Source organism: Haematobia irritans, chromosome 4 (assembly GCF_050003625.1).
Source record: "Haematobia irritans isolate KBUSLIRL chromosome 4, ASM5000362v1, whole genome shotgun sequence".
NCBI lineage: Eukaryota > Metazoa > Arthropoda > Insecta > Diptera > Muscidae > Haematobia > Haematobia irritans.
In genome coordinates this window covers 227,074,393-227,092,520 of record NC_134400.1, presented here as the reverse complement: position 1 = coordinate 227,092,520, position 18,128 = coordinate 227,074,393, and the positions used below count along the sequence as shown (strand labels likewise).

Below are 18,128 nucleotides of genomic sequence, written 5' to 3'. Positions count from 1 at the left end.
ATGATATCTAAGAATCGCGACACCGACACAACGTTTTATTTGCATGTAACTCGACTTGGATATCCCTGTTTGTTACCTATAATAATATATTCTACTTCATTATTCTTATTTATTTATTTTTCGTTGCCTACTAACGTCGTAGTTTTGGAATTCATTCATCCGTTGTAGAACTAATCATTTGAGTAATTGAATCAAAAGATATTTATTTTTCATATGTTTGGCAATTACTTTTTCAATTAGTCCAATTAAACATAGTAATTGATGTGTTGTGAATTCAGTTTTCTATTCAACCAATTATTTTCATTATTAACTTAATAAAAATCGTATTTGACTTAATTTTATCATTCAATTATGGCAATAATTGATATTTATTTTAATTCAATTTTTTCTGTGAAGTTGAAAAACGTGTATTAATTTGGTTAACTTGACTATTTTTGGGCAATCCGATAATAAAATTTCGTTAACATTCTCTTTAAAATGTCGACGAATGAACTATTTTTAAATACATCTTTCCAAAATACAGAGAAATTAAATAATTAAAGGAAAAACAAACCTCTATACCATTATGAAAATCTTCATACATTAAAACTAAACTTTCTTTAAACAAACGTACTTTATTATAAAAACTTATGAAAAAAGTTCTTAATACAATGGTTTTTGTGAATAAAAAGTATAGCCACATGGAACAAGGCCGTCGTTCTTTTTAACTCCCCGTTTGAACATTTTGACTTATCCTTAGTTCTTTATTTCTCAAACATCTTGCTGAAAAATGGAAGGAGTAATGAAAATTATAAAAATGTACACAATGTAATAAAAAATATTAATGATATTAGCTTCTAACTTACCACATTTGGGAACATTTTATAAAATGGTATAAGGAATTCAACTTTTGTTTGCTAAACGTATCTCATAAAATTTGTACCTGAAATAATTAGAGAAATTATGACGTAAGCCATTTTAACTCAAAAAACTGTGTTATTGATGTGATGGACATACACGCTCACAAAAAATCGCTTCTGTAACATATACTCCCAAACATATTTTGCTTCAAGCATATACATTTTTGGCTATTGCCCAAACATTTATATGTTTGATCTCTACCAATATATAATATGTTTTAAAGCATATTGGTCTAAACAATATATGTTTGGGTAGTCTAAGTTCCAAACTTTTTGTATTTTTGCATCCATATTCAATAATGTTGTCTTCCAAAAACAATATGTTATTATGTGACCATATAATATGTTTGGAAGCATTTTGCACCCAAAAATATTATATGCTTAAAAAAATTATCCCAAACAATATTGTGCTCAAAATTTTATTTATTTATTTATTTATATATTTACAATCATAATGAATTATGAAAATAAACAGGTAATATAGGTGCTAACAACATAGGTTTTCGACCTGAATGCTCAAAATTTTGTTTCTGCCCAATTGTATATTCCCCCACATCTTTCTCACTTCCACGAGATTTTTTAGTTCTTAGCACCTTTTTCTGTAATACAAACATTGTAGAAGAAATTATTCAATTGTATGATTTTTTTTTATTTTAATTTTACCTTTTGCCGGACGGGGATTCGAACAGCGGACCACACAGTTTGTAAGGATCAAAGAAGTAGCTGATCAATTGCCCAAGGAAAAATAAAATGTTAATTTTGTAATAACAAGCAACAACCACCAACTTAATTCAATATCGCTCCCTGTTAAATAGCGCTCCAAGCTACTAAACACATATATGTTTATAGGCTATTTCTAAATTAATATATGTTTGCATCCAAGCATATTATATTTACAAACATTTTATGTCCCAAACATAATATGTTCTAACATATTAACATATATGTCCCAAACATGTTATGCTAGTTTATGAACATTATATGCTTGCACTCAAAAATATTGTGTTTAAAAATTTGTGTTCCAAACATATAATGTTTATAGCCAAACATATGAAAAACAGTCTTTTTCATCCGTGTAGAAGCACAAAATATTCTAGTTAAAAGACAGCCAAAAATTTTAAAGAAAACTTACCAATTCTCTATTAATTTATACGATGAGGGAAATATAAAACATTTGTCCAAATTCGTTTAGGGTTACTCTGAAATTAAATGTTTTTTTACATTAAATAAAAACATTAAATTGGTTTCCAAAAAATTCTTATTAAATATATAATAAAATAAAAAACTAAATATTCTGGTTAAAAGAAAGTTAAAGAAACCTTACCAATTCACTATTAAATTATAAGCAGAGTAGTAATAAAAATTATTATTATATTATTGTTCTGGGGCTATTGTGAAAGATTTTTTTTTTACATTAAAAATATTAAATTGGTTTCCAAAAAAATTTGATTAAAGAAATAATAAAATAAGGTATTAAAACTGAGAAATAAAAAAAATTGTGTGAAATATAAACATTTGTCCAAATCCATCTGGGGTTGCTCTGAAAGTAAATAGTTTTTACAAGAAAAACATTAAACTGGTTTCCAAAAAAAATGTAATTAGCTAATAATAATATGAATAAAAACATCTCATTAAAAGAAAGTCACATTTTTAAAAAGAATACTTACCAATTTACCATCAAACTATAAGCTGAGGTGTAACAAAACACTTTCGAAATTCATCTCGGATTACTCTGAAATTGAATATTTATTTTTTACATGGAATAATATTAAATTAGATTTGTATAAAACAATTTCAATATACTTTCCATTCCAGCATTTTTTTTTTAATATTGTTACGAATTTGATAATTATAGATTTAAGTTTATTTAAATTAGTTTCCGTTAATTTAAATTTCAAATTGTAACGATAAAATTTCGTTATAACTTGTTGGAATCATCTATTCATTTTCTAGCACTTTCCTGAATTTCTTTTATGTTCTTTTGTTTGCTTATTTTCATGTAAGTTCTCACTCTCTTTGATAACAACCCCTTTGTTTTGTTATTTTGCATTCTCATTTCATCTCATTGTATATTGTCATTGTTTTTTTGTTCTTGTAGTAATGCGAGCGCATATCTATGTGAGTGTGTATGTGTTTGGCAGCCACCAGATGAATGACTTAATGGTCGTAGATCCTTCTATCATTGTCTAAGAATGTTCTGGCGTTGCCAGAATATTGTAGTGCTACCAGAATGTTCTCGAATTGCCACACCGTCATATATAAAAGCGCTCGCATGCTGCTAACGAGTCAGTCTTAATTAAAGCGTCAAACGAATAACTTCAGTGTGAACGAATTGTAAAGTGTGAAGTCATAGTAAATAAATTGTAGATTGTCGTTATTTAAAAGAACTGTGTTTTAATTGTCGGGTAATTAAAAACGCCTAAAGGTGAGTATTAAGTTCGAGTTTAGCCGCTAAAATCGCCATTTTTTCACGATTACTTTTCTCTAATAATACTTTTTAAGGAATACAAACTTTTTGAAAACTTGCTTTGGGATATTCCCCATCAAGTTATAATAAAATCTGCAACAAATATGTAGAATTTTATGCCTTTTTTACTGTTTTAGTTTTCACTTTAGTGAAAAAAGTCGAACTTAATACCCACCTTAAATATAAAAACGTAACAATTGGTGTCGGAAGTGAAATAACGAAAAAAAAAATCTACAATGAAGTTTAATGAGCTTCGTGTGGAAGACTTAAAAAAGGAATTGAGCAAACTGGAGCTGCCGACAACAGGCAATAAGGCCCAGCTTCAAAAGCGTCTACTGGAAGAGTTTGAACGGCGTAATATGGACATTGCGACGCATGAGTTTGATTATAAGGAGGACATTGACGAATCAATACTCGTCAATACAAGCAGTGTAGAAACTCCATCTGTGGCTTCGAGTGTTGTGGATTACACATCAATGCTCAATGTTTTGAGCAAAATGATGGAAGAAAACTCTAGAAAAATCATGGATGAGAATTCTAGAAAAATGGAAGAAAATTCTAGAAAAATGGAAGCAAGTTCTAGAAAATTGGAAGAAAAATTCGACGAAAATTCTAGAATTCTCAACGAAAAATTACAACAAATTTCTGAAGGCATGGAGAAACGTGTGGACCATATAGAAAATCAAATTGTGGAATTGGATAAGAAAGTTCTTTCCGTGGATGAGAAAATTATGGTTCATGATGAGAAGTTTCTGCACATCGAGAAAAAAATGTCAGAGCTGGAAATTAAAGGTGGTCCAGTGCGCGTCGTCGAGGGCTCAAAAATCAAAACTCCTGTTTTCGATGGCTCAACGTCATTTGATGTCTTCAAATTCCAATTCGAAATGGTTGCTTGTAGAAATTTGTGGAATGACGATGATAAAGCAATTGAACTTCTATTGGCATTAAAGGGCAATGCTGCTGATGTGATACAAAGCATTCCCGCTGCTTCTAGAAATAACTATAATGAAGTAATAGCGGCACTTCAACGCAAGTATGGTGGAGAGCACAAGCAGGACATCTTCAGAATGGAATTGAGAGGAAGAATCCAGAAATCGAATGAAACCCTACAAGATTTCGCAACAGAAGTTGAGCGGCTAGTGCTTTTGACATACCCAGGTGAGAGTCATCCTCTTGTGGACCGCATCAAGATTGAAACCTTCGTCAATGGAATTCGAGACCCAGATATAAAATGTGCAACATATGCGTCACAAAAGGCTACATTCGCTGAAACAGTAACATTCGCACTTGCACAGGAGACTGCGAGATTGCTAGCGCGGCCTCAAATTCACAAGGTACGTAAAGTAGAGACAGAGTGTGATGAATCAAAGTCCGTTATTGAGTCGATGAAAGAGGCCATGAAGCAGGCAATGCAAGAAATGAAGCAAGAGGCAAATAAATCCCGGATCAAATGCTATAACTGTGATAAGGCTGGACATCTTTCCCGGGAATGTAAAGCGTGGCGTAAAACGTCGGGGTCAATCTCGCCATCTCCATTAAACAATAATCAGAAGAAGGCGACCACAAAGCCAAGCGACTCAAATTCAAATTTTGCGGATAATAGAAAAGGTGGCAAACAAGTTATTGATCAAGCCTTGACACGACGGCATTGCAATGTAGAAAACAGACGCTACTCGAAGGCTGAACCAAAGGAGACAGTTGTAAATGTCAGGCAGTTACACATCGAATCTGGCACAGACTGGTCAACAGAGCAACGTAAAGATCCCATTCTGAGAAAAATTATTTCGGCAAAACAAGAAAATAAGAAACCCAGCAAGAAAGACATCGCAGCCGAAAGTCCACTTATGAAAGCATACTGGGCTCAATGGGATAGTTTAGTTCTAGTCAATGGATCCCTGCAACGTAAATGGGAAAGCGAAGATGGCAAGAGCAGCCGAAATTTGATCATCGTTCCAGATTCCAAAATAAGAGATGTTTTGGCGGAGTTCCATAATGGTCCCAGTGGAGGTCATCTGGGAATAACCAAAACCGCCGAGAAAGTGAAGCAACGATTCTACTGGGTTGGATGCCAGAAATCAATTGCTGAATGGGTAGCCAATTGCGAGAAGTGCATGAAGGCGAAAGGTCCAACAAGGAAAAGTCGAGGTCCTATGCAAGAATATAGACCAGGAGCCCCGTTTGAAAGAATAGCAATGGACGTGGCAGGCCCTTTCCCAGTAAGTGATTCTGGAAACCGTTATGTCCTTGTGGTCATGGATTACTTCAGCAAATGGCCGGAGGTGTATGCAATTCCAAACCAAGAGGCAAAAACGATTGTGGATGTTGTCAACAAAAACTGGATATGTCGCTACGGTGTGCCGTCCGAGATTCACTCAGACCAGGGAAGAAATTTTGAATCGGCCATATTCAAAGAGATGTGTGAATCCCTTGGTATCAAGAAAACGAGGACTACACCATTACATCCACAATCCGATGGCATGGTAGAAAGGTTTAATCGCACTCTGGAGGAACATCTTCGAAAAGTAGTGGACAACGGCCAGAGGGACTGGGACGAGCATATACCAAAGTTTTTGCTGTCGTATAGATCTGCCATTCATGATTCCACCTCTCGAACACCGGCCAATGTTCTATTCGGAACTGAGTTAAAGTTGCCTGGAGATCTGATATTCGGCGCTAAACCTTATGAGCTCGCCATGGAAGAAAACAGAAACGACATCCCAAACACTTTCGGAGAAGTTCACGAATCAGTGCGCAACAAAATAAAAATGGTCAGCAACAGAATGAAGGCGAGATACGATCGTGCTGTAAATACTGAGGGCTTCCAAGAAGAAGAATTGGTTCTGCTATTTAACCCGCAACGAAAGAAAGGACTGTGTCCCAAACTGCAAACACAGTGGGAAGGCCCATACAAAGTCATCAAGAAGATCAATGATGTTGTATACCGGATTCAGAAGGACGACAGCCCTAGATCAAAGATGAAAGTTGTACATCTGGAACGATTGGCTCCTTACGGAACAGGTTCTGTGCCTGTTCGGGACGAACAGGCTTAAGCGGGAGGCAGTGTTACGAATTTGATAATTATAGATTTAAGTTTATTTAAATTAGTTTCCGTTAATTTAAATTTCAAATTGTAACGATAAAATTTCGTTATAACTTGTTGGAATCATCTATTCATTTTCTAGCACTTTCCTGAATTTCTTTTATGTTCTTTTGTTTGCTTATTTTCATGTAAGTTCTCACTCTCTTTGATAACAACCCCTTTGTTTTGTTATTTTGCATTCTCATTTCATCTCATTGTATATTGTCATTGTTTTTTTGTTCTTGTAGTAATGCGAGCGCATATCTATGTGAGTGTGTATGTGTTTGGCAGCCACCAGATGAATGACTTAATGGTCGTAGATCCTTCTATCATTGTCTAAGAATGTTCTGGCGTTGCCAGAATATTGTAGTGCTACCAGAATGTTCTCGAATTGCCACACCGTCATATATAAAAGCGCTCGCATGCTGCTAACGAGTCAGTCTTAATTAAAGCGTCAAACGAATAACTTCAGTGTGAACGAATTGTAAAGTGTGAAGTCATAGTAAATAAATTGTAGATTGTCGTTATTTAAAAGAACTGTGTTTTAATTGTCGGGTAATTAAAAACGCCTAAATATAAAAACGTAACAATATTGAACACGCTAACTGTTAATGCGCCCTGCTGCCACTTGTTGAATGATGTCACACACCTTGTCATGTTCGTTTTGAAATTCTATTGTATTCAATGTCTTATTTCTTGGATAAAATGTGTTTTAATCTTCTGGTTAATATATACACAGTTTAATACCATTCACTGTCACAAAGTTTAATGTAATTCACTTGGCTGCCTCTTGCCTCTTTTGTCTTCATTTGCTACTGTCAAATCGACTACTGTCCTCTGTTGATTATATGATTAAAAAGGGCATAGAAAAAGAGCGAGAGCAAGATCTTCGAAAGAGGCAAGAGACAGACATAGCGTAGCTACATGTCCACTGACACGGGCATACATACATATATATTTTTTTTATTTTCCGTTTATGTTACGTACGTCCTTGTCTGTACCATATTTGGCCCGTGGCGTGGACACTAACGCCAACTATACAACTAAAGCATGCCAAACAAAACCGGGCAAAACCCAAACATTCCTACAACAACAAAAGCTCATGTGCCTTCATTGAAAACAACACCTCATCCAGACAAATAAACCATCCGCGAATAACAAACACACACAAACCACTGAAATAACAAAAATAAAAACAACCCCAATCTCAGATATACACAACATACCAGCACTCGCTACCATTTATTGCATTGCTCTCAATACATGCTCTCGCTCTCAAACAAAATTCAAGTACATTACATTTACATTAATCACATTCCACTTTGCCGAGAAAGATCTCTGTACTGCGCATTAGTTCATCGCATCTGCTGACAATTTACTCTAAGAAAAATATTCCCAGCAAAAAAATTTTGAAGTTCTTCCAAAGGCAAAACTTTAAAAGCACTTCCAGAAGATGCACTCCCAATGAAGTTCTTTATTTTAACTACCCAGGAAGTTCTTTTATTTAAATTTTTTATAACTTGGGTTTTTCATACTTTTAATGGGTAATTTTAACTTTTTTGTTTCAAATAGGTTAAAAACAGAGTAAGAATTCATAAAATGGTACAAATCATTTAAATTTTGTCGAGAAACATGCTAAATCCAATCTGAAAAAATTGTGAATTTTTGAAAATATTTCAGGTCAAACGTTTCCGACAAGTGTTAGAATCCATTAAAAATTATAAAAAATTATAAAAATTAATTATTTGACAAAATATCACAGAATTATTTAATTTACATCCAAAACATTGAATTCGGAGCACACCTAAGGAAGTGATGCAAATTCAGTGCGACGGCTGTTGAAATGGAGGACTTCCGTCCTATGACAAGCCCATGTTAAATTCATCGCTTCTGCGTCTATTTTGCACCAATTCCGGATCCAAAAAGAACATTTTCATTACTTTTTTGGTGACGCTTTTTTTGCTGGGTTCGTAAAGGCACATCAGTTTAAGAACGATGAAAAGTTTAACTTAAAATTAACAAAACCTTCATGAAAAGTTATCAACACATTTTTGACACAAATGTCCATAAACATTTCTTTTAAAGTCAATCCCAGAATCCCCCATCGAGTTTTTTCAACTTCCGATGCAGTCCTTTTGGACAAGTACACAAATATTTCTTCTAATAGAAATTAATAAAAAAGTAAAAAAATAATAAAAAATAAATTTCATCCCCGCTGGGATTTGAACCTGTGCCGTTTGACTTTTTCGCTTTCATGGAAGTTCTTTTGAGAAGGTTTTGCAAATTACGAGAATTTTTAATTTTTTTTTTTGTTGATTTTTAATGGAAAAAATATATTTATACGAAAATATATGCGGAAAATGAAAAATAAAAACGATGCATGACATAACAAAATAATTTTTTAGAAAAATATTTGATAAAAAAAATTGCCGCTGGTGAGATTTGAACCTGCGTTTCTAATTTTTTCGTTCATACAAATAAAGAACATCTCGAGAAGCAATTAGAATGTTATCCCTTGGTGTCGTATTACGATCATATCACAAACATTTGAATTGACCTTTCGACGCTTTAAGTTCAATGGCGTTTGTGGCTGAGTGTGCTAAGGCGTTCTGTTATGATGCCAGCAAACCCTGGTCGGAGCGAAAAAGTTTTTCAAATTGTAAAATTTAGATAATAGGAAAATAATTGTGCAATAAAACATATGGATGAAAAAAAGTGAAATTGGATGAAAAAAATTATTTTTTTTTTCGCTTTTTAAATTTCTTCATTCAAATTAACTCTCAGGGCACAACTTCTAAAGCAATGCAAAGGATCCAAAAAGGGAGTACTTCCGTCCTATGACAAGCCCATGGAAAAGTCATTGGATATGATCCAAGTTTGCACTACTTCCGGATCACAGATTGGGGATCCAAACTACTTTTTTGGAAGCTCTTTTTTTGCTGGGTTATTAACTATAGGAATTGCCACTAAGAACTTGCTATCCGCTTTCAAGTTCATTTGTCGTAAAAAAATATTTTCTCATACAAAAAAATCTTATAGTAAATTGCACTTGTTTTTTAGAAAATACTTTACATTTCACAAGTAGTTTCATAGTATGCCAAACGAATTTTTAACTACCAGTTAAGAAAAATTTTAAGGAAATTTCCATCGTATTTTGCAGTCCATGAACTAAACGATTGCTACTTCAAATTTGTAAAATTTCCTTTCGAGTAGTTAATTTTCGTTGAAGATACGAAAAATGAACTAAAATTCTGGAAAATTCTTGTAATTCTCGGATAAATTAGATGGATACTGTATACTCCTAAAATGTAACTATACAAGTTTGTCTTGTTGTGTTAGTAGTCAATAAAGAATCAATGAAAACTTTTTTTTTGTGAAATAAGATGTCATATCTAATAACTAATAATATACTCTTTGCTCGAACAAGCAAGAAAAAATACTTACCTCCTATGCCAATTTTATATAGAAGTTAATTTGTTGTTGTTTTTTTTTTTTTTTTTTTTGTTTACTTTTTGAGTAAATAAAGTGCCATGGTACTCCCGCGCCACATTAGGTACAATGTTTAAACTTCTTTGTGGTTCCACAATCGAACATTGAGTACTGATTGCGCCTTTCACTTGAATAATTTATAAATTAAAACAATTTTTGAGTAATAACCCAAATCATTATTACTTTTATAAAAAATTAAGAGTGCCTTCTACAGACGCTTATTGCTTTCAGAAATGAGACGAAAAGCTTACTTAGTACCATTTCAATTATGTCATTTATCATCTCTTATTTATATATTGATAAATAAATCTGGTGGAGACCTATCTTAAGTTATCTGTCAATTATTATTGTGATTATAAATGTTTCATAATAGACTATCCCAATTCTGTTATTGTTTGTTTCTATATTAATACTGATTTAACATTCTTTGATTAGAAATATAAAATTCGATAAGAACTAATGACATTTCAATCAAGTGTTGGTTAAATTTTAGACATTTAATTTCTTTTTATTTCAAGCAATTTCATATTCTTTTATTTCATATATAAATCTTATCAATGTCTTAACAGCACAAAATGCAGAAACCCTTCTGAAATAGTGCAAAACTTATATTAGTTAACCCTTTGACGACGAAGAGGCCCTATATGTCCAATTTTGTATTTCCGTTATTAACCAATTATAAAAAAAAAATAGATTCTATCGGCACAGAACGCATGTAGCTATGAAGTTTTAAACTTAAATTGGAAATGTCTGATTACTTTGTGTGTGGAAAAGTAATTAACGTGAAAAATCTGGAATTTTTCACTCAATATTTTTTTCTATTTCAAGTATTGGTTGTCTGAGGCGGCTGTATTATTACACAGAAAAAAGTGTCTTGTAAATTTAAGGATCATTTTAACTTCCACATAGTTCAGAAAATTTACTGTAATATTGTTCATTTTTCGTAACCACAACGAAAATTTAGCTAAAGGAAAACTTGTAAAATGTCAGTAAATGTGTTTTAGTTCACTAACTACGAAATGGGAAGGATTTTTCCTTAATTAAATTTCCAACACAGTAGTTAATGCTTCGTTGATTGTATTATAGAAATAACATACATAGGCAATATAAAAATCTTACTACGAAATGTGGACAATTTACTAAGAAAAATTTTTGTATGAAAAAAATGTTTGTAGTAAAAATTAACTTATGATTGTTTGTGTTTGTTGCTGCGTGTTTTATTCTGTTGTTGGTTATTTTGATTCCAGAGACAGTGTGGATGAATTTCTGGAATGTGCCTTGTGTGTTGTTGGTATCTTTTATGGTGATAGTTGTTTTGCTGCAATAACGAGATTAAAAAGGGATCGTGTGTGGAGTTATTTTTCTTGCCGTTTTTGTTTTTCTTTACGTCCTATTATAACTATTTGTGTCTTCGAGTTTTATTGCTGCATTCAGCAATGAAAACAAAAAATTGTATTGGTGTTCGTTAATTAAATACATTTATTTCGAAAAGTTTTAGAAACTGAGCAGTAAATATTGTGATGTAGAGAAAAAAACACCTGTTTATAAAACATAAAGAACTAAAAAACAAATCACTGATTAAGGAACAGTATATTTTTGTTAATCGTTTAAAATTATTGTTGATTTTAAACTCATTTATATGAGAACTATGCGACATCATAAGTGGTAATAGAATGATCTATATTTACACTACATCTGGATAACAGGTTGGAGATGAAACCATTTTTTAATCAATATTTTTTTAAGTTACAGCAATTCCTAAAAGTGAGTACTAAGTTCAAGCTTAGCCGGTAAAAGGGTAGGGAGCCACCGTGGTGCAATGGTTAGCATGCCCGCCTTGCATACACAAGGTCGTGGGTTCGATTCCTGCTTCGACCGAACACCAAAAGTTTTTCAGCGGGGGATTATCCTACCTCAGTAATGCTGGTGACATTTCTGAGCGTTTCAAAGTGGTTACACTGCAATGTGGAACGCCGTTCGGACTCGGCTATAAAAAGGAGGTCCCTTGCCATTGAGCTTAACATATAATCGGGCAGCACTCAGTGATAAGAGAGAAGTTCACCAATGTGGTATCACAATGGACTGAATAGTCTAAGTGTGCCTGATACATCGGGCTGCAACCTAACCTAGCCGGTAAAATAAAAAAATCTGTACGAAAAGTATAAAATTATACGTCTTCGATGCAAATTTTAATATAACTTGATGGAGAATAGCCCAATGCAAGTTTATATTCTTTAACCCTGGAAAGTCATCCTTATTTTTTGTACACTAACGTCATCCTTCGTCATTTTGGCAACGGCTTATTTCACGACGCTATAATTGGCATCGTGAGCTAAAATGAGAACCAAAATTGAGTTTATTTCCTTATTCAATTTGGTTTTAATTAGTATAAGACAAAAATTCATAAGATGATTGTTTTGGTATAATTTAAATTTATCATTTCCCAATCGACCAAAATGCATTTTAAATGTTAAAATGAATTATTAAAGAAAAGTATTCGTGAAAAATTGAGATTTTAGCGGCTAAAATAGAACTTAATACCCACCTAACATACAAAATGATATACTGGCAAGTGTAAATTATGTCTTTAATTTCAAATATATTCTGAGAATAATTTCAAAAATTCTCCATTAATCCATGGATATGATTTCAATAATGTACCTACCGGATGGATTTTCAATGTGGTAAGTTTTTCTATAAACGGCATTTCGTCCGTTTGTAATAAAACCAAGAGTTCAACTTATTAAAAAATCCGCACAACATAAGTTAGCCAAATCGATGAAATTGGACAACATTTCAATGAATATAGCAACTTATGCCACATATATCTTTCATATGGATAGAAAACATGGAAATTGAAATTAATTAGTATAGTCCTACTAACATAGAATGTTACTCTTTTGAAGAAGCAATTACTAACTACCGACAAGTAACTGCATCCAACGTACGAATAAAAATATTTCATTTATTGTATACGTAAGAGATCAACATAATATACATTGTTAGTTGTCCAGACATCGCCTTTTAACCGTAGTATGTATGCCATACTGGGGTGCCGCGAAATTCGAAAACAAATCCAGCTTTCCTGCACTGTTAGAAAAATATGTTTTTCATATGTTTCGATATAAGGAAAATGTGTTTCGGGCACAATTTTTAAACACAATATATTTAAGTGCAAACATATAATGTTCCTAAACTCACAATAAACGTTTGGGGCACATAAATTAATATGTTAGAATATATTATGTTTAGGGCATGAATAGAATAGACATTATGTATGTGTGGACATGTCTTTTGTTTATCATTTTGGCATTATGGGCACAATTTTTTCTTGGTTCGTTAAAAGAATTCGGAATGTACGAGGAGTAAGCCAAATTATTCAGGCAAAATTAAAAAAAAAAACGGTGGAAAATATACAAAAAGTACAAAAAGGATCTTCATAAAAATAACGAAAGGGCACTATACTCTTTTTAGAATTGGGATAGTAAAATGAAAAAAGGAGGAAATAGTGAAAAATTAAACAGTAAAATGTATAAAAACAAAGTTTAGTTCCTCTTTATTAATAAGTAGTAATTGAAAAAGTTTATTTTCTTTAAAATGAATTATTAAAGAAATGTAAAAGGCAAAACAGGGTCATTGTAGAGGGGTAATGCCAACTTAATACCGGCCTTAAAGGTAAAAATTAAATTAAGTACAAAACACGATAAGTTTTAAATGCATTTAAAATGGTGTTAGGTTAGGTTAGGTTAGGTTATGTGGCAGCCTGATGTATCAGGCTCACTTAGACTATTCAGTCCATTGTGATACCACAGTGGTGAACTTCTCTCTTATCACTGAGTGCTGCCCGATTCCATGGGGATAAAATGGTGTTAAATGTTAGTAAAAAGCTATTCACGCCTGAACAAAGTTATGTGTATATTATAAATTTATTTATGTATGTTTATAATCGACTGTACGTTCTTCTTTTGTTAGAGTTTTTGAATTCCTTCCAAAATTTCAAACTTTTATACCAAAACAGTTTTTTGTCACAAACTTGTTATTTTTGCAATAAAATAAATTATATTTTATCCAAAAGCTCAGTCCATTTCTGCTCCACGTGGACAACAAATGTATGTTTCTGTTAAATAATGTTATGTTTGCATGGGCTCGTGGGCGCTGCAAACTATTCTATATAAATGTAACTTATAACATTAATTGTCTACTGGTGACTATAACATCTACGTAGCCCAGTGGTTATTTAGTGTGTTGGGTTACAAACTGTATGGTCCTCGGTTCGATTCTCTGTCCAGGCGAAAGGTAAAATTAAATTTAAAAAATTATAAAATTGAATAATTTCTTCAACATTATTTGAATTACAGAAAAAGGTGCCAAAAACTAACCAATTTCGCTTCGAAACATATAATAGTTCACATAAAACAAACATATTAATGTTTCGGCAATATCCAGTAATAAATGTGCTTCCTGCAAAATATGTTTGGAACGTATGTTAGAGAAGCGATTTTTTTAGGGTGTGGTAATAGATAAAGTCCGGATAAAAAAACCTTACTTATGATATATTTTGTAATGAATTATATGAAGTACGTTAAAAATTTTTCTGACCAAATAGACAAAAAGCAGGCCATGTTATTAAATAAAATGTTAATAAACATTTTTGCATTAATTCTTAACGTTATATTGTTATTTTTTGCATTTCAGGAAAGCTGCCCAAGGATTGCGAAGACTCAACGACATGACCGCGACAGCATTAATCATGCAAATGTCGAAGACAATTACAACGATTTTTATGGCAAAATAAAGCGAAATTATAAACATCAACAACAAGAACTGCATGATCTGCGGAATATAGACGACAATACCATTGAAGGCCAGATGAATGATGATTCGTATGCTGATACAGTTCATTCCCTTCACACTGTTAGCAATGAGGGAAGAGGCATTATGGTGGACGAGAAAACGGAAAAATGGAAGACCTCATCACTGTCATCAAAGTCATCGATGTCCGCAAATTCGGATGAAATTCAACCAGATATTATCCCATATCCGCCCCCGCCATTCACAACCAATAAGCAAACATATATTAATGGCACCAAAAACAACAACAACAGTCACAGAGATGTTATCAATTTCGGAAACAGTGAAAACATTCCACGAATGCAACCTGCCAAGAATTTAGAGACATATCGCAATGAACGTCAGCAAGAACAAGAGAAATACTTCTACGAGCAATGGTTAAGGCAACAACAACAGCAAAAACGTCAACAGACGTTAATGGAACAACTTTTGGGGACATAACATCAACGCACAGTGGAACCTACAAACGCAGTCGTGAAATCCAACAACGCCACCATCATCAGCTGGCAACAAAATAAGCATTTGCCCCTTCATTCAGTCCATGAACCAATTCAACCTCAAATCCAACATTAATCCCACCACCACCATCAGGTCCACCAACCGTAGTATAATTTTCAAAATAGCTGGCAAAACATTACCGATATGCTGTCAATGTAAAAGGACTAAGAGCCGAATGCGAAAAGTAACTGCAAAAACCACTCGATGGAACACCAGGGAACAATTTTTAAGGATCAGCTATGGAATCAACAGCCAGCAGTGGAACATCATTATGAAGAATCTGATTTAAATACACAACACACATACACACGGATACATATCACAATACAAAGCAAAACCCCACAAGATTTTAGCACCAACACAAATGCCAAGAGAAGCCACGCCTACACCAACATTATGCAAATGCCACCTGCACAATCGAGCCAATGCGTATGCACCAGGGATATTGGTGATGAATATGCGAACATATCAATGAAATGTTTTCCATAGGGAAGAGCCAGAATTGAAAGCAGTGCCAGAACAACTGTTACCTTCCAGATCATAGTCCTTCTTAAGCCAATAACTGATAATAAATAGATAACGACAAAGGTCTGCTGAACCAGAATAGACATTCAATGGTTTCTAAATAATCCAACATTATAAGCTGTCCGGGAAGCTCAAATATGAGCTTACCTTCCATTTAACGTCATTCATTGGCAATTTCAAATGATTTTTCAAATCCTATAAATAGTATATTCCAAATTTTAACCTATTTTTAGTACAAAAATTTCGAAGCAAAGCAGTTGCACTATTTTTTCACATGAACTCTTTTCACATGATGTAATTAATTTCTTACATAAAACAGTATTCTTTTTTCTGTGTAGCTAATTCTTAAAACAAGGAATAGTTCATTACTTATGCTTTGAACTACAGTAAGTAATAACAGTATCAGTAGTTGGGGATTCAAAATAATTCTTTGGAAGCTCATGTTTGCTGAGTATGAAGAAGCTTTTCTAGATACGTAAAGTCTTGCACACAGAAAGGCGTAAATCATAATTTCACTTCGCTTGTGATTATAGAAGTAAAGCTTTTTGAGGCCCTTTAGGCAACATCAGACCTATTTTCTTTCTACTTGGTGCAACACAAACCGACGTAGGCATTAACATGAATTACTTTACTACAGAAAATGTAAAAGTATTTTTGGAGACAACAAAGATCATTAAAACTATCATTTTCTAACAGATCATCGACGAATTCTAACATATCCCTGGTATTAAAAAAAATTATTTGTATATAAGAGTTGTAAAAATAAAATATAACAAAGAAAACGACAATGAAAACATGATAAATATAAGATTGGAAAATACGTGTGTATATATCGTAATCTTTCTTCAAAACGATTATATTTCACTGAACATTAATTTTATTGACGGTTACTGAATGTACCCTCATCTGAATGTCTACAAATATAAGGAAAGATTAAAATTTCCACTGGAATTATACAAGTTTCTTGAAGACTTTATCTTTGAGATATTTTCTTCTTGAAGTGGGATATCGATATATACACAGTCTCACATAAGTTTACATACCCTTGAGGTTTTTACCTTATAACTAAACATGTTTCTTGTTGTTGTTTATAATCCAGACTAAAAAAATCATCTTGAAAATTGTCAGATACTTTGTTTTTCAAATTAATTTACAAAATATTAAGCATATATATGCATATTTTATTATATTTTATTAATTAAAGAAAATACAATTTCTTAAACCGTATGTAAACTTGTGTAAGACTGTGTACATATTTATTATGTTATGTTAATTTTTAAGTTCATATAATAAGTTTTTGTTTCTCTCCTCTAAAACTAAATCTGCAAAAATATATATTAGAAAAGAAAAACTGTTACATATTTGTATCCAAAGCACTCGAATACGCACAAACAAACAATAAACAATAAACAAAGTAATTTCTTTTCTCCCAGATAAAATTTTAGAAACTTTATATCTTAACGTCTAAACAAACTCGATGGGGAGAACCATTACTACAATTTTATTTGTCCTTTTTCAAGACAATTTCAGCATAATATAATTGTCTCTAATTTAGTTTTGGGAGCAAAGCAGTGCAAGAATACATTTATTTTATTGTATATACATATTTAATGCAATCCTTGTAATATATTGAGTATTCTCCAGTTTGACGAAATTACATATCTGATAATCTTCAATTGTGCTCTCTTCACAAGCTGCAACAATAACTGACACATACATACTTTATCTATAAAAATAAAAACACTATAAAAGAAACATGTTCAATAAATCAATAGAAATAAATCGTGTTTACTTCATTCCCAATATACCTAAGGTTGGTTCAATTCCTATCATTTAGTGTGGGAGAAATGAACATTCCAAAAAATCACTATTGTTTTATATACACCATGGGAAAAATGAACAAAACTCGAACTTAACCCGAGTTTCCTCAAATTTAGTAAAATTTCTTATAAAATGATAAATCTGACTTCCTTTATTTTAGAAAGCTTATCATATATACGAATAAGACTTAGCATAGACAAATATTTTAGTTCACTCGTACTAAGAAGTATTCAATCTTTTCAAAACTTAAGGAAACACGCCTGTTAGAATATAGGAAATTTTCCTATATTTCTTATATCTACCTGGAATCGATACCTGTCATCGATGTAATCGATATGTTTGCGCATGGGTTGTTTTTTTTTCAGTTGGAATCGTGTTGTTATGGTATACGCATTAGCGTAGGAAGGCCTATGGGGAGGGGCTTAGACCCCCAGAAACTTTGACCCCCCAGAATTTGAAAACCTATTTACGACTTTGTATTGTGGTAGCAGTTGCCGAT

General features: G+C 32.7%; 1 protein-coding gene across 1 annotated transcript in view; it reads left to right on the top strand.

Annotated features, from left to right (window-relative positions):
* The window catches only part of Ccn (cellular communication network factor protein Ccn), a 222,998-nt gene extending 205,408 nt beyond the window's left edge, over nucleotides 1-17,590 (top strand). The window contains exon 9 of the mRNA XM_075307957.1: nucleotides 14,630-17,590. Coding sequence (XP_075164072.1) covers nucleotides 14,630-15,226 — 597 coding nt within the window. The 3' untranslated portion in view covers nucleotides 15,227-17,590. The remainder of the gene's footprint in view (nucleotides 1-14,629) is intronic.
* Nucleotides 17,591-18,128: the final 538 nt, after the last annotated feature.